The sequence below is a fragment of the Oncorhynchus clarkii genome, unplaced genomic scaffold (genome assembly GCF_045791955.1).
Source record: "Oncorhynchus clarkii lewisi isolate Uvic-CL-2024 unplaced genomic scaffold, UVic_Ocla_1.0 unplaced_contig_9003_pilon_pilon, whole genome shotgun sequence".
Taxonomy (NCBI): Eukaryota; Metazoa; Chordata; class Actinopteri; order Salmoniformes; family Salmonidae; genus Oncorhynchus; species Oncorhynchus clarkii.
In genome coordinates, this window is record NW_027258025.1 from 32226 (window position 1) to 55000 (window position 22775).

A 22775-nucleotide genomic window follows, 5' to 3' on the forward strand; every position below is an offset into this window, starting at 1 on the left:
TCTCTCTCTGTCTCTCTCTCTGGCTCTCTCTCTGGCTCTCTGTCTCTCTCTCTGTCTCTCTCTGTCTCTGTCTCTCTCTCTGTCTCTCTCTCTGGCTCTCTCTCTCTCTCTCTCTCTCTGGCTCTCTGTCTCTCTCTGTCTCTCTCTCTGTCTCTCTCTCTGGCTCTCTGTCTGTCTCTCTCTCTGTCTCTCTCTGTGTCTCTGTCTCTCTCTCTGTCTCTCTCTCTGTCTCTCTCTGTCTCTCTCTCTGTCTCTCTCTGTCTCCCTCTCTGGCTCTCTGTCTCTCTGTCTCTCTGTCTCTCTCTGTCTCTCTCTCGTCTCTCTCTGTCTCCTTCTCTGGCTCTCTGTCTCTCTGTCTCTCTGTGTCTCTCTCTCTGTCTCTGTGTCTCTCTCGGTCTCTGTGTCTCTCTGTCTCTCTGTCTCTCTCTCGCTCTGTCTCTCTCCATCCAAGGTGGTCGTTCTGACTGCAGCACTGATGGGGAACGATTGTGTGTGTGTTTGTGTGTGTATTCGTGTGCATGGGGAAGGTAAAAGTAATTGGGTATCCTTGTTTAAATCAATATAGTGGCTGGGCAACATAGACAGGAGAAATAAGGGTACTCATATTTGGCCCTCTGTCAAACAGGCCATGACAATGTCCCTCCCTGGCAGAGAAAGTCATTTGAGCTTGACAGGAATATGTTTTATACAGAACAAATAAACACACACAGCTGTATGGGGTATTTCAATGACATGTCATTCGATCCAACTGTTCGTGTTCAACTCAGGGATTATAATAATAAGAAATGTGAGCGACCAATATTATTTTCATCTTATATATTATGTTTGGAATTTCAGCCAAGTGACTTTTAATTAGGAATTTCTGTCACATTCAATACTGATAACATACAAAGCTCTTGGGACGGTAGATGGAAACCACTTTTTCTCTGTTGAAAACATGAGCTAATGAATCCCATCAAATAGTATTTGTCACATGCGCCGAATACAACAGGTGTTGGTTGACCTTACAGTGAAATGCTGAATACAACAGGTGTTGTAGACCTTACAGTGAAATGCTGAATACAAGAGGTGTAGTAGACCTTACAGTGAAATGCTGAGTACAACAGGTGTAGTAGACCTTACAGTGAAATGCTGAATACAACAGGTGTAGTAGACCTTACAGTGAAATGCTGAATACAACAGGTGTAGTAGACCTTACAGTGAAATGCTGAATACAACAGGTGTAGTAGACCTTACAGTGAAATGCTTACTTACAAGCCCTTAACCAACATTGCAGTTTTAAGAAAAATACATGTTAGGTAAAAAAATAGATAATACAAAAATTAAGAATTAAAAGTAACAAATCATTATAGAGCAGCAGTAAAATAACAATAGCGAGGCTATATACAGGGGATACCGGTACGGAGTCAATGTGCGGGGGCTCCGGTTAGTCAAGGTAATTGAGGTAATATGTACATGTAGGTAGAGTTAAGGTGACTATGCATAGATAATAAACTGAGAATAGCAGCAGCGTAAAGGGTGGGGGGGGGGGGGGGGGGGGGCAATGCAAATACTGTGGCTAGCCAGTTGATTAGCTTTTAGAATAACTGATATTGTTATTTTTACACCTATTTGAATTCCATCACAAGGTAGAGGAATGTGCCTTGTCCAATGACTGTGCATCTACAGTAGACCAGAGTCATATATTTAGATCTTATTACATGACTCCGCAGTAGACTATTCCATGGCAAGGGCTCTAGTACTGGGTTTAGAATTATATGGCGCTCCCTGCTGGCCAATGCTTGTACTGCGCTCCTACTGATGGATGGCAGACAAATACCAGGTGGATAATTACGGTCTTTACGGGCACAGAAAAGATAGCAGGAAAATATTACAAGTTATATTGCAAGAATAATAGTGATTATTTCGAGCTAGTATAACAACGACTAAATGCAGTGTTTTTTTGTTTTGTTTTGCTAAAGGATTATGTGTTTTATCTGTAGGCTATACTCTGACATTGTCATGGAAAACCCTCATTCAAAGTAGCAAAGAAACTATTTGCAGATTTCGAAAGCATATTCAAAATCGAATGCAATCTCTCTGCATGTATTCCCCCAAGAACATTGAGGTTAATTCGCCCAAGGCACGTCTCCATCCCCGGGTCCACGTCTTAGAAGTTTGAATGGGGTACTTACTTGTGGGCATCAACTTTTTTTTCTCTCTCTCTTCTCTCCTCAATATGTTGCTCCTCCTCATCCCCAAACCTTCCCCCCTTATTAAAACAAGTCCAAAAACTCTCCCTGGTTAAGAGTCTTTTGAAATGTAAGGAGCTACGTGCAGGAAGCATAAACCCAGGACGTCTGGAAGGAATTAGACGCTGAAGAAGTAGTAAAAGTAGCGCGGTTGGGCAGTTCATGACTTTAACCTGTATTACCTACAGCTCTTCTCACCAACATTGACTACTGTTGAATGACACATTTTTTATTTTTTTTGTTTATTTCTTTTATTCGTTGTATATATTACACTTGTGCCAAAGTTGACTAACAAGATGATTTGTATACATTTAAAATGTATACATGATATAATTAATGTATGCAAAGAGAGAAGTTAAAAGAAGAAGAACAAATACAATACTTGAATGAATGTTTTCAACCGTTCACAGCAAGGAGACTTGGAAAATTGCACAAACTTTTTTCTTTATGAAGAGACATTTTAAGAAGCTTCACGAGTGTTTCTGCAAAGGTGACTCAAGAAGAAGATACGTTGCTGAGAAGTTTTCTCCAAGTTGAACGCTGCTAACCGAGCCTATGCTGACTGCATCCATTGAAAGAAACGGCACAGCCACACACAGCTACTTCAAGGTATGCCCATCACAGCAATATTATTCACTTTGACAACTTTGTTATCAACTAACTAGCTGTTTTTATTTCATTATGAGAACATACATTTTCATTTTGTTTGACATTTTTATTTAGAATAATTTGAATTCAATGAATGGAGCTTTGGATGAAAGTTAATTGACATGTCATGATTGCCCGGTAGTTGCCAAGTCATGGTTTAATCCACATCAATGAATCGTGATGCTGTATCTGTCAGGGTGTGGAAAGTATTTAGTGTTTGTTATATTAAAGTACTATGGCATATGTTTGGGATATAGTAGGATATACCCCATACAGAACAGTCCTGTAGACATGTTGATGTGTGGTTTGGTTACGATTTTTGTTTATTTTTATAGACATTAGTATTGCATTAATCTCAGCCAATATGCGGTGGATAAATGAAATAGTGGAACTATAAAGTCGAAACAACGCAGTTCTTTATTATTCCCTGCTGCCTACGGGGATAAAACAAATGTACACCATAACGTAAACTGGATTCACACGGTACTCCATCGAGGATGGACATAATCACTGTCCAAATCATTTATTGCACCGTTAGAATAAAACATATGTCGACGTCACAGCCTCATACGTCATTCGAATCGCAGGGGTGCTTGAGCCAATGACAAGGCAGCTATTGGGTTTCCTTCCAGAGCACGCTCAGTCGGTTCGAAATGTCGGTTTTTCCATGGATACAGTATTTTATTTATTTTGTATTTATTGTCATATACACAGTGAAATATTGTGTTTTACACGCGCAGCCACAGTAGTACTGGAGCCAATTAGGGTGAAGTTCCCTCCTTATTCAAGGACACAACAATCTTCGAACTTCCTCCCTTTCCCGCTCAGGCGTTTTATAGACCCTCAGCGTGGATGCGCGCGGTGTCCGAAACACATAAATAGCAGCCCACCATTCATTCCATAGCAGTTTAGTGGTTTTGAGTTGACTTGATTCCACAGCAGTTTATATAGCTAGTGGTGTTGAGTTGACTTGATTCCACAGCAGTTTATTTAGCTAGTGGTGTTGAGTTGACTTGATTCCATAGCAGTTTATTTAGCTAGTGGTGTTGAGTTGACTTGATTCCATAGCAGTTTATTTAGCTCGTGGTGTTGAGTTGACTTGATTCCATAGCAGTTTATTTAGCTTGTGGTGTTGAGTTGACTTGATTCCACAGCAGTTTATTTAGCTAGTGGTGTTGAGTTGACTTGATTCCATAGCAGTTTATTTAGCTAGTGGTGTTGAGTTGACTTGATTCCATAGCAGTTTATTTAGCTCGTGGTGTTGAGTTGACTTGATTCCATAGCAGTTTATTTAGCTCGTGGTGTTGAGTTGACTTGATTCCATAGCAGTTTATTTAGCTCGTGGTGTTGAGTTGACTTGATTCCATAGCAGTTTATTTAGCTTGTGGTGTTGAGTTGACTTGATTCCATAGCAGTTTATTTAGCTCGTGGTGTTGAGTTGACTTGATTCCACAGCAGTTTATTTAGCTCGTGGTGTTGAGTTGACTTGATTCCATAGCAGTTTATTTAGCTCGTGGTGTTGAGTTGACTTGATTCCACAGCAGTTTATTTAGCTCGTGGTGTTGAGTTGACTTGATTCCACAGCAGTTTATTTAGCTCGTGGTTTTGAGTTGACTTGATTACACAGCAGTTTATTTAGCTCGTGGTGTTGAGTTGACTTGATTCCATAGCAGTTTATTTAGCTTGTGGTTTTGAGTTGACTTGATTCCACAGCAGTTTATTTAGCTCGTGGTGTTGAGTTGACTTGATTACACAGCAGTTTATTTAGCTCGTGGTGTTGAGTTGACTTGATTACATAGCAGTTTATTTAGCTCGTGGTGTTGAGTTGACTTGATTCCATAGCAGTTTATTTAGCTCGTGGTGTTGAGTTGACTTGATTCCATAGCAGTTTATTTAGCTCGTGGTGTTGAGTTGACTTGATTCCATAGCAGTTTATTTAGCTTGTGGTGTTGAGTTGACTTGATTCCATAGCAGTTTATTTAGCTCGTGGTGTTGAGTTGACTTGATTACATAGCAGTTTATTTAGCTCGTGGTGTTGAGTTGACTTGATTCCACAGCAGTTTATTTAGCTTGTGGTGTTGAGTTGACTTGATTCCATAGCAGTTTATTTATGATAAGCCTATACATTATGGAGATAATCATATCTCATGTGTTGTGTAGGGATGATATATTTTTATTCAAAGATGTACACCTACAGTATACAGTAGACTATTTTAATTTCTGAAAGTAAAATATCCCACTGGGCACAGATGTCAGTTCAACGTCTATTCCACGCTAGTCCAACGTAATTTAATTCCACGTTGGTTCAACATAATTTAATTAAAATGACGTGGAAACAATGTTGTTTCAACCAGTGTGTGTCCAGTGGGATATGACTGTAAATTATCAAATACATGCTTTAAACTGTGTGAAAACAAAACCACATGACTGCAAGGGTACATGCTGTCATTCATTATAACCGCATGAAGACTCCTGTTGAGACGTGGGAGTCCTCAACTCAACATATATGGAGATGCTTAAAGCTGGAATCCTCAGTTGAAACAATAACAAAGCAGTCATCCGCCTCTGTTTTTTAAATTAATGAATCAATAAGTCCAAAAATGAATGTAGCAACTAAGAATTCTAGGTTTAACACAGCCACGACATAAACCGACTTCCCTTTCAATATATGTCACTATATTGTCAACATTGTTATGACAGATGGCAGGCATCATAGGTCAGATAACCAGCGTTTATCTACTTTCTCAGCCACAGTTATGACATTGCTATTAAATGGTTGAACATGACCACATAGAATGTCACAATGGCAATACTGTCTTAAAACTGAAACATCCAGTCATCTAGTTAAGACTACTGTCATCTACCGCAAGGTTTCACAAACTCAGTCCCCCCCCCCTCCCCCGGGTGCGTTTTTGCCTTAGCACTACACAACCAATTTAAATAATCAACCCTTTGATTCAGGTGTGTAGTGCTTGGGGGAAAAAACTAAACGTGCACCCAAGGGGGGCTCCATGACCAAGTTGGGGAATCCCTGATCTACCGGACCAGTACACATTTATAGTTTAACAATAACTTTGTCACAATAAGCCCGCTGCCTGTGAGGAAAGTCGTTTGTCCGTTCTGGCTCGGACAAGGTTACTTACTCTTACGTACTATGAGGAAAGTCATGACTCAGCATGCCTGTGTCTACGTGTGGGCCATTGCTCAACAACTTACACAGAGAGATGGCAACACACACAAACGAATGCATTGTTTATGTCTGCATTTCAGACTACCATTTATCCCATTTCTAGTAGGCGTACTCTTCCTATCTAATCCCACCTACACTATATACAGTGTGCAATCAAGATCTCTGAGGGTTATATCTACCAATGAGGTGGTTTGTGTATTTACAGAGGAAGAGCTCTTTAGGACTATTCACCAATGAGGTGGTTTGTGTATTTACAGAGGAAGAGTTCTGTAGGACTATCCACCAATGAGGTGGTTTGTGTATTTACAGAGGAAGAGTTCTGTAGGACTATCCACCAATGAGGTGGTTTGTGTATTTACAGAGGAAGAGTTCTTTAGGACTATCCACCAATGATGTGGTTTGTGTATTTACAGAGGAAGAGTTCTGTAGGACTATCCACTAATGAGTTAGTTAGTGTATTTACACAGGAAGCATTCCACGCCTGTTCCGTATTAGTGCTCCCAGTCAGGGCCTTTCCAGCCATGCTTAAACACTGCAGGCTGGGAAGCAGGTAGGCAGGGAAGCGGGATAGCTGGGAGGCAGGGAAGGAAGGAAGATGGGAGGGAGGGAAGCAGGGAAGCTGGGAGGGAGGAAAGCAGGGAAGCTGGGAGGGAGGAAAGCTGGGAGGCAGGGAAGGAAGGAAGATGGAAGGGAGGGAAGCAGGGAAGGAAGGAAGATGGGAGGGAGGGAGGGAAGGAAGCAGGGAAGCTGGGAGGGAGAAAAGCAGGGAAGCTGGGAGGGAGGAAAGCTGGGATGGAGGGAAGCTGGGATGGAGGGAAGCTAGGAGCGAGGGAAGCTAGGAGCGAGGGAAGGAGGGAAGCATAAAGAGGAGGTGAGTAGGAGAAAGTCAGAGAGCTGGAGCAACAATAAGTAGTAGTGGTGGAGGATCACTGACCGGACCAGACAGGAAGGAGGGAGGGACAGAGAGATGTGATGGATGAGTCAGAGAGCTAGCTGAATCAGGAAAGCATCCAGGAGCCAAGGATGGCAAGGCGCCACCACCGCCCAAGTTCAACATCACACACAGTCTCCTCCTCTTCCTGAGGTTCAACCCATCCAGAAAGACAGAGGGAGTTGTATGAGGGAAGACTCTGTGCTGTATGGTAACTACTACAGCTGATTCCAATCAGGAGAGGAATAGGAGTAGGGTGTTCCATTTAATGATGGAACACTTAATGACAACATGATTCCCCCACCAGGGAGAATACTGCAGCCACAGGGAAAGGCTGTACATCTACATAGGGTTCCGGAACTACAAGATGGTTAAGGGGAGGAGGGGGGGACGGGGGACGTCACTTCACACAACCACACACACACACACACCCTTTTGACACATTACTAGTTGTCTCTTAATCACGTTTCCGAACCTCAGAACCTCAGTGACTTTTGTTCATTGAGTTTGCTTATAAGTCCAGTTCAAGAGAAGGTTTGATCTGAACTAACTACAGTAGCAAGCCTAGATAGATCTACAAGTAGCTAACTACAGAAGTAAGCCTAGCAAGAACTACAAGTAGCTAACTATAGAAGCAAGCAAGAACTACAAGTAGCTAACTATAGAAGCAAGCAAGAACTACAAGTAGCTAACTTCAGAAGCAAGCAAGAACTACAAGTAGCTAACTATAGAAGCAAGCAAGAACTACAAGTAGCTAACTTCAGAAGCAAGCAAGAACTACAAGTAGCTAACTATAGAAGCAAGCAAGAACTACAAGTAGCTAACTTCAGAAGCAAGCAAGAACTACAAGTTACTAACTACAGAAGCAAGCAAGAACTACAAGTTACTAACTACAGAAGCAAGCTTTGAGATAGTACAGTGCTGTATATATAATTAACATCTTGTACAAGGATCCCTGGTCATTCCATGCGCTCCTGTCTTTTAATCTGCTATAGAATAGTCGTCATGAGGCATGTGTTTCCTGACATTTATAATGGCAGTATTGAGGGTCGTCTTCATTTCACTGCAGCTGTGCCTCTCAGACATGAAGTGGAATCTCTGTCGTCTTGAACTACAGTACTGTAATATAGTACCGTTACTGTATTAGCATGTAACACAAATGCGTTATGAAACTATAGATAATGGAATGGGGATCTAACTTTACTGGTCTTCATGACTACACATGAGGTTCCACTTCAGCATGCAGTCTGTAAGTGCTATGCTAAATCCCATCCAGCAACACAAGGACATCACTTTAACATTTATTAAATACAGGACACCAACTGATTTTTTCCTTCAACAATTCCCTTCTATCCAGATATATTTCCCCTTTCTGCACATGCTGTAAGGTGTAAGTGCCATTGAAGCCATGTATTCATGGCGATGGTACACCATTTGATTGATTGATTGATTGATTGATTGATTGATTAATCCACACATGAAGTTCCACCTCACCATACACCTGAGAATGTCAATTCAATGTCTTGTTTTTTCATTCAACAACCCTCTTCTATCCTTTCATCCTCCTTCTACACATACTGTTAGCAAGGCAACTGTTACCAAGACAAGTGTTAGTAAGACAAGTGTTAGCAAGACAGCTGTTAGCAAGACAAGTGTTAGCAAGACAAGTATTAGCAAGACAGCTGTTAGCAAGACAAGTGTTAGCAAGACAGCTGTTAGCAAGACAAGTGTTAGCAAGACAAGTGTTAACAAGACAGCTGTTAGCAAGACAAGTGTTAGCAAGACAGCTGTTAGCAAGACAAGTGTTAGCAAGACAGATGTTAGCAAGACAAGTGTTAGCAAGACAGATGTTAGCAAGACAAGTGTTAGCAAGACAGCTGTTAGCAAGACAAGTATTAGCAAGACAACTGTTACCAAGACAAGTGTTAGCAAGACACGTGTTAGCAAGACAGCGTTTAGCAAGACAACTGTTAGCAAGACAACTTTTAGCAAGACAATTGTTAGCAAGACAACTTTTAGCAAGACAAGTGTTACGAAGACAAGTGTTAGCAAGACAATGCTTAGCAAGACAATGGTTTGCAAGATAACTGTTACCAAGTCAACTGTTAGAAAGACAAGTGTTACCAAGACAACTATTACCAAGACAACTGTTAGCAAGACAAGTGTTACCAAGACAAGGGTTATTAAAGTTATATCAAGTGTGGGCATGCTTGTGTCCCAAATGGCACCCTATTCCCAATCTAGTGCACTTCATACAGCTGTGGCCTACAGGGCTCTGGTAAAAAAGTAGTGCACTATACAGGGGATTTTGGTCACTGACCAGGTGTGAACTGCACCTCCACGGCGGTAGACCACTACATTAATAAGTGTTTTTGACTACAGCAGGTATTCATTTTAGAGCTGTAAAGTCCATTGACTCCAGTCATTGCCACGATTATATTTCAGTTGTTGCACAGAACAGACTTCAAGTCCTCTTGGCCCAGTTTCAGCTAATGCTCAGCTCTGCTCTGGCCGCAGTGTTGTATTTCATCTAAACTGTAAAAGCCTTAGAGTTTAGGTTTTCAACTCTCCGTTGAGTCTATCCAGCTCAGCACAGGAACCCCTCCCTGTGTCCGCCTAGCCTTTATACCCCTCCTGGAACAGGGCCAGCTCCAGCAGAATCAAACTAATGGTCTTCATGTTGGATTCTCAGACATGTAGTCAGACAACAGGTGTAAATATGAAGTCTTTACATGCCGACATGGTAGCTGACGCACACACACACACACACACACACACACACACACACACACACACACACACACACACACACACTCTCTCTCACGCTACCTCAACTGTAGTTATAGCACGGTACAACATGACGTGTTAGATTTGCAGTTGGCTGCAGCCACAAGGTTTTTATTGGTTACTTTCACTCTCCAACATCCACCTTCACTAACTCAGCCTTCACTCTCCAACATCCACCTTCACTAACTCAGCCTTCACTCTCCAACATCCACCTTCACTAACTCAGCCTTCACTCTCCAACATCCACCTTCACTAACTCAGCCTTCACTCTCCAACATCCTCCATCACTAACTCAGCCTTCACTCTCCAACATCCTCCATCACTAACTCAGCCTTCACTCTCCAACATCCCCCTTCACTTACTCAGCCTTCACTCTCCAACATCCACCTTCACTAACTCAGCCTTCACTCTCCAACATCCACCTTCACTAACTCAGCCTTCACTCTCCAACATCCTCCATCACTAACTCAGCCTTCACTCTCCAACATCCTCCATCACTAACTCAGCCTTCACTCTCCAACATCCTCCATCACTAACTCAGCCTTCACTCTCCAACATCCACCTTCACTAACTCAGCCTTCACTCTCCAACATCCACCTTCACTAACTCAGCCTTCACTCTCCAACATCCTCCATCACTAACTCAGCCTTCACTCTCCAACATCCTCCATCACTAACTCAGCCTTCACTCTCCAACATCCCCCTTCACTAACTCAGCCTTCACTCTCCAACATCCTCCATCACTAACTCAGCCTTCACACTCCAACATCCTCCATCACTAACTCAGCCTTCACTCTCCAACATCCTCCATCACTAACTCAGCCTTCACTCTCCAACATCCCCCTTCACTAACTCAGCCTTCACTCTCCAACATCCCCCATCACTTACTCAGCCTTACTCACTATCAATTGAGATCATTGGCGGTGTTATCTCAGGCAAAGGGAGTGTCCCGCCCAGACCCAGGCCCAGACCCAGCCCCAGCCCCAGACCCAGCCAACACAGTGCGTCAGTCAGTCCGCGTTGCAAATGGCGCACTATTCCCTATATAGTGCATTAATATTAAACAAGGGTCCATATGGCTCTGGTCAAAAGTAGTGCACTATACAGGGTGCCATTTGGGACGTATTGTCAGTCTGCAAGTGTTCAAGCTAACCCACCGGCAAACAGCCCAGGGACAACACACACAGGGCCTTGTGCAACTGTGAGGTGACATCATCTCAATACGTTGATGACACCCTCAATGTCGCACACGTGCACACACACGTGCACACACACACACACACGTGCACACACACACATTTGAAATACTTTATTTACATCCACCAAGTACATTTTATTTCAGTTCAAACATTTCAAAGGTCCCTGTACACATGGCACTCAAGGGTACAGAAAGCACCTCCTTCTCCAAACAGTCCACGACAGCTGAAACAGAACAGTACCTAGCCAATTTCTTTGTCCTAGTTTTCGTCAGGCCCACAATCTGGAGGCTCCACCCGAGGCTGTCCAAGCGTGCCACGAGGGACTGGTGCTTAAGCAGCTTCTCGGCAAAGGCCTGCTCCAATTAGCCGTCAAATGAGCAGCCCACTTCCAAAATGAGCACCCCCCCCCCCCCCCCCGGCCCCCATCAACAACAACACATCATTACCAACATCAAACTAGGGTTTAGATCTACATAGGGTCCGGAGGTACAAGGGGGTTAAGGGGAGGAGGAGGAGGGAGGGGGGGGGCAGGCAAAACGTCACTTCACACACACATTAGTGGTTAATCCTTCTGCATCTGGCCCGCAGGGTTCAGTTATCTAGGCTTTTTTAGCACCATCTGAATGAGGGGGTTTAGGTTCACAGTTCACACAAAGTGTAGCCTACAACAGTGAGACTTGAAAATAAAGATTTTAGGGTTTGGACACTCTTTGTACTGGTTTAACACTACAGACGGTAACACCAATGCGTTAGGTTAACCAGTTGGCCAAGGGGTAGGGACTTATGGACCATATGGAGGGGAATGGAGTCAGAGGTCTTGTAAATGTGATGACGCTTAAAAGTCCAGAAACATGCCAGTTCAGCACTCAGCTCGCCTCACACACTGATTACATCCACTTTTCATCCTGTATCAAGTGATCCAGGCCTTATTCGATGCCAAAGAGGTGGCTGATTTAACAAAAAGAAACCAAACTACGGTCTAGACACAAGGCGTATCAGGGTTTCTTTGCTTCACAACAGCACCGAAACACTTCAAGGTGTCACTTATGCAATCACATATCCAAGACTTTAACCACGATGTACCAGCTTCTTCTTCACTGTGACAGATAGAGAGGTTTTTCATGGAGAGTAGCCTCTGCTGAGTCCCCAACAACCGGATGTTCCAGTTTTCAGGGGAAATGGAAAGAGAGCCTGTGACTTCACGTGTCTTCCACTTTTGGATGTTAACAAGGAGACACTCCATCTTAACTCATCCTCTACATTTACTGGATTGGTTGAACAGTGCAGAAGAGAACCTCCCCCGACAATTTATTTCCTTCTTGTCAAGACCAGGATGTAGGGGATTTAGTTTCAGACCAGTATGCAGAGGATCTAGTTTCAGACCAGTATGTAGGGGGATCTAGTTTCAGACCAGTATGTAGAGGATCTAGTTTCAGACCAGTATGTAGGGGGATCTAGTTTCAGACCAGTATGTAGAGGATCTAGTTTCAGACCAGTATGTAGAGGATCTAGTTTCAGACCAGTATGTAGGGGGATCTAGTTTCAGACCAGTATGTAGAGGATCTAGTTTCAGACCAGTACGTAGAGGATCTAGTTTCAGACCAGTATGTAGAGGATCTAGTTTCAGACCAGTATGTAGGGAATCTAGTTCCAGACCAGTATGTAGGGGGATCTAGTTTCAGACCAGTATGTAGAGGATTTAGTTTCAGACCAGTATGTAGAGGATTTAGTTTCAGACCAGTATGTAGGGGATCTAGTTTCAAAACAGTATGTAGGGGGATCTAGTTTCAGACCCGTATGTAGGGGGATCTAGTTTCAGACCAGTATGTAGAGGATCTAGTTTCAGACCAGTATGTAGAGGATCTAGTTTCAGACCAGTATGTAGGGAATCTAGTTCCAGACCAGTATGTAGGGGGATCTAGTTTCAGACCAGTATGTAGGGGGATCTAGTTTCAGACCAGTATGTAGAGGATCTAGTTTCAGACCAGTATGTAGGTGGATCTAGTTCCAGACCAGTATGTAGGTGGATCTAGTTTCAGACCAGTATGTAGGGGGATCTAGTTCAGGCGTTTCTTTTACGCCTACTGCTTTAGGTCACGTGGAGAGAGACCCATGCATGCAGCATTCTATATGTCACTGTTCCCGTTCCAGTCCCTAATCCAAGTCAAGGAGGCGGCTGATTTAAAAACTCTAATTACAAGCACAAGTCAAACAAGACATGGCAGGGGTTCTTTGCTTTTAGACAGACTTGGACTGCAACTTAGACTACATATAAGCCTTTAATGTAGTCTACCAAGACGCACTCAGCCTTTAATGTAACCTACCAAGACGACCTCAGCTTTTAATGTAACCTACCAAGACGACCTCAGCTTTTAATGTAACCTACCAAGACGCCCTCAGCCTTTAATGTAACCTACCAAGACGACCTCAGCCTTTAATGTAACCTACCAAGACGACCTCAGCCTTTAATGTAACCTACCAAGACGATCTCAGTCTTTAATGTAGTCTACCAAGACGATCTCAGCCTTTAATGTAACCTACCAAGACGCCCTCAGCCTTTAATGTAGTCTACCAAGACGCCCTCAGCCTTTAATGTAGTCTACCAAGACGATCTCAGCCTTTAATGTAGTCTACCAAGACGACCTCAGCCTTTAATGTAACCTACCAAGACGATCTCAGCCTTTAATGTAGTCTACCAAGACGATCTCAGCCTTTAATGTAGTCTACCAAGACGATCTCAGCCTTTAATGTAGTCTACCAAGACGACCTCAGCCTTTAATGTAACCTACCAAGACGATCTCAGCCTTTAATGTAACCTACCAAGACGATCTCAGCCTTTAATATAGTCTACCCAGAAGACCTCAGCCTTTACTTGACCAAGAAGTACCACTTTGTTCTCCATTGTGACAGATGGGTCTTTAGTGTTACTGGACAGACCCATGCAGGCAGCATTGGACACATCAAAGTGTCACTTATGATAGATCCAAGATCTTTAATTAAAACAAAGTAACAAGATGCACTACCTGCTTCACTGTGACAGAAGGGTCTTTAGGGTCTTTAAAAACTGGCATTCAAATAAAACAAGTCGTGATTAGTTTTCAACAGCATTAGACACCTTGAAGTGTCACTTAAACTATCACATGTCTAAGCCTTAAACAAAAGGTGTCACCCTCCTACTGCCTCAACTGATAAAATGTACCACCATATTGTTCAATGTGACAGAAGGGTCTTTAGTGGAGAGGCAGCGTTTTACATTTCCCTGCTCTTGTCTTCCCACGGAGATATAAACAGATGATGTCAGAGGGTGGTGCTCGCTCTCTCGCTCGACTCTTACGTCTGCCCAGCAGATGGGATGCAGCATTAATAAAGAGACTGGGAACAATCGGCCATAGAGAACCATCTGACATTTAGAGGGGGATTTTGGGAAGGGGGATGTAGGGAGAGAGAGATGGGAGGAGTCTGTTTACAGTCTATCTGAACCCGTTTTTTGTTGTTGTTGTGAAACATGGAGTCTGTTGCTATGGTGACAGTGTAGAGTTAGGGAAGAGCTTTTACAGTGACGCATCGTAATGATGATTATTAGGTACATTTATCATCATTATCATCATTATGGTGATTATTAGGTACATATATCATCATTATCATCATTATGTCTTCTGTATATCTCTAACAAGTTGACCAATTAATATCTGAAGCTGTGTTCATTTGGTAATTACCATATCAATGTCCTCCCAGTGTCACTACTGTCATATCATTATTGATCCCACCGAATGTCTCTACTGTCATCTCATTTGACATTGACAATGATTATGTTCTTGTTTGCTTTTCCAGATGAAATGTGACAAAGCTCTCACCTACCTAAGAATTTTCGGGACGACAATGTTTGGAGTCTCGCTCCTCGTGGGGATCTCTACCGCCTACATAATGGGCTACCAGTTTTTCACCACGGCACGAAACCACTTGTCCTTCGGGCTGTATGGGGCCATCCTGGTCATCCACCTTATCATCCAGAGCCTGTTTGCTGTCCTAGAACACCGGAACATGAGGAGATCCATGGAGACGCCCATCAAACTCACCAAATCACTGGCCCTGTGCATTGCAGCCTATCAGGAGGACCCGGCCTACCTGAGGAAGTGTTTGGTATCGGTCAAGAGGTTGACCTACCCGGGCATCAAGGTCATCATGGTGATCGACGGGAATAACGAGGACGACAACTACATGATGGAGATCTTCCGGGAGATCATGGGGTGGGATAAAGCCACCACGTACGTCTGGAAAAATAACTACCACCACCGGGGATCTGAGGAGACGGACGAGATGTACGCTGAGAGCCTGCAGGCCATCTCGCGCCTTGTGCTCAATAATAAATGTGTCTGCATCATGCAGAAGTGGGGAGGCAAGAGGGAAGTAATGTACACAGCCTTCAAAGCCCTGGGGAGGAGTGTGGACTATGTTCAGGTAAGTCCTGGGGGGAGGAGGGGTTGGAGGGTGGGGGTACACAAAGACCCTTTTGTGCTCTCCTTCTTTAAAAGGATGGTGCGGAGGCCTTGTGTATGTACTGTAGCCCTACGGCTGTAAGGCTAATGCTGTTCACAGAGTGCTAGAGCTCAGCGTGAAACCCATTTACATATGTTTCTGCACTCAGTCCAACTCAGACAAAGTGGAGAGACCTGTAGGCTAATAGGTTGGAGTCAGATCATGTTGCATAGCATCGCGTCAAAACACACAGTATTCTCAGTGAGGAACTTTAAAAGTGACAGTATCCGCATTAGCTACTATCCCAAGGCGTGTATTAAGTTCCTTCATTAACATTTACTAAGTAAACAGCACCAACTGTGCTGTATATAGTACATCGTGAATAGTTATACAGCAATACTGGAGTGTAGGTCCTCCAAGCTGTTCTGGGTAATACTGGAGTGTAGGTCCTCCAAACTGCTCTGGATAATACTGGAGTGTAGGTCCTCCAAACTGCTCTGGATAATACTGGAGTGTAGGTCCTCCAAACTGCTCTGGATAATACTGGAGTGTAGGTCCTCCAAGCTGTTCTGGATAATACTGGAGTGTAGGTCCTCCAAACTGCTCTGGATAATACTGGAGTGTAGGTCCTCCAAACTGCACTGGATAATACTGGAGTGTAGGTCCTCCAAGCTGTTCTGGATAATACTGGAGTGTAGGTCCTCCAAACTGCTCTGGATAATACTGGAGTGTAGGTCCTCCAAACTGCACTGGATAATACTGGAGTGTAGGTCTGATCAAACTGCTCTGGATAATACTGGAGTGTAGATCCTCCAAACTGTTCTGGATAATACTGGAGTGTAGGTCCTCCAAACTGTTCTGTATAATACTGGAGTGTAGGTCCTCCAAACTGTTCTGGGTAATACTGGAGTGTAGGTCCTCCAAGCTGCTCTGGATAATACTGGAGTGCACCTATTCAGTGCACTACTTTTGTCCAGGGCCACTAGGGCTCCATTTGGGACGCAGCTTAGTACACTGCTGTCTTTCCACCGTAAACTCCTGGTTTCAGTTATAATTCTAACCTCTGATCCAAAGCTTATGGAGGGCTAACTGTGTTGTCCTTGTCACAGATCTGTTTTAGCTAGCTATTAGCTACCAGACCTGTGTGGTTATTCTCACTGTGGGGTTGTCTGTCTAACGTACCTGATCGTGATGGTTAAAGCCTTGGCTTGGCAACACACAGATGACTTACTTGACTTGACTTAGGTTACGTCCCAAATGGCACCCTATTCCCAAACATAGTGCACTACTTTTGATCACTACCCTAAGGGCCCTGGTCAAAAGTAGTGCAGTATATAGGGAATAGGGTGCCAAAACAGTTCGGTAGAGTTCGTGCATATACTGTATTATAACAACATTTAGTGACATTTTGGTTCGTTTTGGACTTCGGTCAGGGTTTTTTCAGCTGTTCGTGCACACACAGTTTTTTTCTGGAGGCAAGCCTAAGTTCGGTGTCTGACGTTTCCACCCCTTGGTCGGTGATTGGTCAACGGTAGGGATTCTTCAATAAAGTCTTTGTTGTCATTCAACATAAGACGACTTGTTTTCATGCACATTTTTTCATTGAAAAACACAGCACCAAACATCTTAGTTAGATGTAAGATCACTAAGATCACTTCGGCAAAAAACTGATTTCTTGAGTTATCTTAGATTAATTCGGACTATTTTGAGGAAGTGTATACTGGCTACGGCATCTCAAAATGGACAAACAGTACTATTGCCGCTCTTTTATCATTTTTAAAGTGAAGGTGTTTTTAAGAGAGTATGCTAGCACACTCGTTTGGTACGACTAGCTTCAGCCAACAAGTGCTACTAAACATAGAAACGTGCCATTTTCAAATATGTTGATGATGGAGTGGTGCGGGAGAGGATGGCTATGACGTTGAATTGTCCCTTTAAGCATTCCTCTTAGCAGTCCTGTTATGTCTGATAAGACATGTTGACGATGGAGTGGTGCGGGAGAGGATGGCTATGATGTTGAACTGTCCCTTTAAGCATTCCTCTTAGCAGTCCTGTTATGTCTGATAAGACATGTTGACGATGGAGTGGTGCGGGAGAGGATGGCTATAACGTTGAATTGTCCCGTTAAGCATTCCTCTTAGCAGTCCTGTTATGTCTGATAAGATATGTTGACGATGGAGTGGTGCGGGAGAGGATGGCTATGATGTTGAACTGTCCCTTTAAGCATTCCTCTTAGCAGTCCTGTCTGATAAGATATGTTGACGATGGAGTGGTGCTGGAGAGGATGGCTATGATGTTGAATTGTCCCGTTAAGCATTCCTCTTAGCAGTCCTGTCTGATAAGATATGTTGACGATGGAGTGGTGCTGGAGAGGATGGCTATGATGTTGAATTGTCCCGTTAAGCATTCCTCTTAGCAGTCCTGTCTGATAAGATATGTTGACGATGGAGTGGTGCTGGAGAGGATGGCTATAACGTTAAATTGTCCCGTTAAGCATTCCTCTTAGCAGTCCTGTTATGTCTGATAAGACATGTTGACGATGGAGTGGTGTGGGAGAGGATGGCTATAACGTTGAATTGTCCCTTTAAGCATTCCTCTTAGCAGTCCTGTCTGATAAGATATGTTGACGATGGAGTGGTGTGGGAGAGGATGGCTATGACGTTGAATTGTCCCGTTAAGCATTCCTCTTAGCAGTCCTGTCTGATAAGATATGTTGACGATGGAGTGGTGCGGGAGAGGATGGCTATGATGTTGAATTGTCCCGTTAAGCATTCCTCTTAGCAGTCCTGTTATGTCTGATAAGACATGTTGACGATGGAGTGGTGCTGGAGAGGATGGCTATGATGTTGAACTGTCCCTTTAAGCATTCCTCTTAGCAGTCCTGTCTGATAAGATATGTTGACGATGGAGTGGTGCGGGAGAGGATGGCTATGATGTTGAACTGTCCCTTTAAGCATTCCTCTTAGCAGTCCTGTCTGATAAGATATGTTGACGTTGGAGTGGTGCTGGAGAGGATGGCTATGACGTTGAATTGTCCCGTTAAGCATTCCTCTTAGCAGTCCTGTCTGATAAGATATGTTGACGATGGAGTGGTGTGGGAGAGGATGGCTATGACGTTGAATTGTCCCGTTAAGCATTCCTCTTAGCAGTCCTGTCTGATAAGATATGTTGACGATGGAGTGGTGCGGGAGAGGATGGCTATGACGTTGAACTGTCCCTTTAAGCATTCCTCTTAGCAGTCCTGTTATGTCTGATAAGACATGTTGACGATGGAGTGGTGCGGGAGAGGATGGCTATGATGTTGAACTGTCCCTTTAAGCATTCCTCTTAGCAGTCCTGTTATGTCTGATAAGATATGTTGACGTTGGAGTGGTGCGGGAGAGGATGGCTATGACGTTGAACTGTCCCTTTAAGCATTCCTCTTAGCAGTCCTGTTATGTCTGATAAGATATGTTGACGATGGAGTGGTGTGGGAGAGGATGGCTATGATGTTGAACTGTCCCTTTAAGCATTCCTCTTAGCAGTCCTGTCTGATAAGATATGTTGACGATGGAGTGGTGCGGGAGAGGATGGCTATGATGTTGAACTGTCCCTTTAAGCATTCCTCTTAGCAGTCCTGTTATGTCTGATAAGATATGTTGACGATGGAGTGGTGCGGGAGAGGATGGCTATGATGTTGAACTGTCCCTTTAAGCATTCCTCTTAGCAGTCCTGTTATGTCTGATAAGATATGTTGACGATGGAGTGGTGCGGGAGAGGATGGCTATGATGTTGAACTGTCCCTTTAAGCATTCCTCTTAGCAGTCCTGTCTGATAAGATATGTTGACGATGGAGTGGTGCGGGAGAGGATGGCTATGATGTTGAACTGTCCCGTTAAGCATTCCTCTTAGCAGTCCTGTTATGTCTGATAAGACATGTTGACGATGGAGTGGTGCGGGAGAGGATGGCTATGATGTTGAACTGTCCCTTTAAGCATTCCTCTTAGCAGTCCTGTTATGTCTGATAAGATATGTTGACGATGGAGTGGTGCGGAAGAGGATGGCTATGATGTTGAACTGTCCCTTTAAGCATTCCTCTTAGCAGTCCTGTTATGTCTGATAAGATATGTTGACGATGGAGTGGTGCGGGAGAGGATGGCTATGATGTTGAACTGTCCCTTTAAGCATTCCTCTTAGCAGTCCTGTTATGTCTGATAAGATATGTTGCATCAGTGGATGAACTTGACGTGACCTTTCTTTAGCTACCGGTTGCTGCATGATCATCACAATAAACTAACATGGCCGAGTGCGTCCCAAATACCACCCCCTTTTTCCCTATACAGTGCATTACTTTTGACCAGGACCCATAGGGTCAAAATAACTAAACCTTATATTCTCACCATAACTGTGTGTGGATGTATTGATATGTTGGCATAGGGTAAACACTTAACTACACAGGCATAAGAGAAAGTTAGTGTAAAGAGTGTTACCCTGCATTGCTTTGCGGTGTCATTACTCTGTTGGCAGGTGCATTATGGGTAATATTCACCACACTGTGAGAGGAAAGCCCCCCAGGACACCCAAGCTGTCCTCAGACAACCCCTCGTTTGTTCGAGGAACTAGCTCCATGTGACAGGCGTACTACGGCGTTAGGAGAAGGACTACAACGCTGTCTGTCAGACAGAGGACATGTCCTACGTTAGGAGAAGGACTACAACGCTGTCTGTCAGACAGAGGACATGTCCTACGTTAGGAGAAGGACTACAACGCTGTCTGTCAGACAGAGGACATGTCCTACGTTAGAAGAAGGACTACAACGCTGTCTGTCAGACAGAGGACATGTCCTACGTTAGGAGAAGGACTACAACGCTGTCTGTCAGACAGAGGACATGTCCTACGTTAGGAGAAGGACTACAACTCTGTCTGTCAGACAGAGGACATGTCCTACGTTAGGAGAAGGACTACAACGCTGTCTGTCAGACAGAGGACATGTCCTACGTTAGGAGAAGGACTACAACGCTGTCTGTCAGACAGAGGACATGTCCTACGTTAGGAGAAGGACTACAACGCTGTCTGTCAGACAGAGGACATGTCCTACGTTAGGAGAAGGACTACAACGCTGTCTGTCAGACAGAGGACATGTCCTACGTTAGGAGAAGGACTACAACGCTGTCTGTCAGACAGAGGACATGTCCTACGTTAGGAGAAGGACTACAACTCTGTCTGTCAGACAGAGGACATGTCCTACGTTAGGAGAAGGACTACAACTCTGTCTGTCAGACAGAGGACATGTCCTACGTTAGGAGAAGGACTACAACGCTGTCTGTCAGACAGAGGACATGTCCTACGTTAGGAGAAGGACTACAACGCTGTCTGTCAGACAGAGGACATGTCCTACGTTAGGAGAAGACCTACAACTCTGTCAGACAGAGGACATGTCCTACATTAGGAGAAGACCTACAACTCTGTCAGACAGAGGACATGTCCTACATTAGAAGACCTACAACTCTGTCAGACAGAGGACATGTCCTATGTGTAGTATGAATCCAGATGGAACCGCGGTGAATCCATTGTTCGTCTGCTGACTTCATGACCCCCCCCCCCGACCTTCGCCTTTTGTGATGTCAAAACCCTGTGGTATTTGTGGCACAGATCAACCGACTGACGCCAGATTGAACATGTTTTACTGAGGAGACCATTTACACAAGCTATTCCCGATAACCACTTATCAAAGGAACAACTGATTATTAGCGGTTTTCATGTCATCTCCCCAAGCTGTGGCTCGTTACAGCTGCAATCTGTTACCTCTTTTACAGTCAAACTATAAATATTAAATGGGACTTTCCCCCTTCGTTTTCAGCATCTGTAGTCTTTGCAGTAATTTGATGCGGGTGATCTGTGAATATTAATGCCATTTATGGACCCGTCAGAACAGGTTTGGTGCTAACGTTGCTATGGGACTGGTTGCCAAGGGGCAGTGATCAAAGAAACGGAATTCCATTTCTATGGCAGTGATGCAGCTTTGCCTAATCAAACACTCTGCTGATGATGAAAATAACATGAGGAATGTTGTGCACATTAGCAGACGTGCCAACAGGCTATGCCTACCTACGCATGGGTATCTGTTCTCACCGGGAAAGGGGGAGTGTGTGTTGGTGTTCTGTGTATCAAAACCAATAGACTGGTTAGGGGTACAGAAGTCTTTTCCTGAGGTGGTTTGATTATCTTCTGGCCATATCATTCTCTTTAGTTACTCTCCTTTCATGCCATTTGTGTTTTAATACATTGCTCTTACAGCAGAAAGATAGAAATTGAATTATTACAGCGCTACACAATCTAAATGTATTCCTCTTCAAACAATTCAAACAGCTGATCTTTCTCCATATATGACCATTTTGAAGCTATACAGCTATACTACAAAATCTCTGTCACCATCAGAACACAACCAATCACAAACCTCTCTCAATCAGAAAACAACCAATCACAACGGAACCCTCTCTCAATCAGAACACAATCAATCACAAACCTCTCTCAATCAGAAAACAACCAATCACAACGGAACCCTCTCTCAATCAGAAAACAACCAATCACAACGGAACCCTCTCTCAATCAGAAAACAACCAATCACAACACAACCCTCTCTCAATCAGAACACAACCAATCACAACCCTCTCTCAATCAGAAAACAACCAATCACAACACAACCCTCTCTCAGTCAGAACACAACCAATCACAACACAACCCTCTCTCAGTCAGAACACAACCAATCATAACACAACCCTCTCTGTCAGAACACAACCAATCACAACCCTCTCCCAGTCAGAACACAACCAATCACAACACAACCCTCTCTAAATCAGAACACAACCAATCAGAACACAAACCTCTCTCAGTCAGAACACAACCAATCACAACCCTCTCTCAGTCAGAACACAACCAATCACAACCCTCTCTCAGTCAGAACACAACCAATAACAACCCTCTCTCAGTCAGAACACAACCAATCACAACCCTCTCTCAGTCAGAACACAACCAATCACAACCCTCTCTCAGTCAGTACACAACCAATCACAACCCTCTCAGTCAGAACACAACCAATCACAACCCTCTCAGTCAGAACACAACCAATCACAACCCTCTCTCAGTCAGAACACAACCAATCACAACCCTCTCAGTCAGAACACAACCAATAACAACCCTCTCTCAGTCAGAACACAACCAATCACAACCCTCTCTCAGTCAGAACACAACCAATCACAACCCTCTCTCAGTCAGAACACAACCAATCACAACCCTCTCAGTCAGAACACAACCAATAACAACCCTCTCTCAGTC

The 22775-nt window shown here is 43.8% G+C and overlaps 1 protein-coding gene across 1 annotated transcript in view; it reads left to right on the forward strand.

The window, feature by feature from the left end:
• Positions 1-2296: 2296 nt before the first annotated feature.
• Positions 2297-22775, forward strand: part of LOC139394559 (hyaluronan synthase 2-like) — a 28878-nt gene continuing 8399 nt past the window's right edge. The window contains exons 1-2 of the mRNA XM_071142654.1: positions 2297-2840; positions 14817-15443. Coding sequence (XP_070998755.1) covers positions 2787-2840; positions 14817-15443 — 681 coding nt within the window. The 5' untranslated portion in view covers positions 2297-2786. The remainder of the gene's footprint in view (positions 2841-14816; positions 15444-22775) is intronic.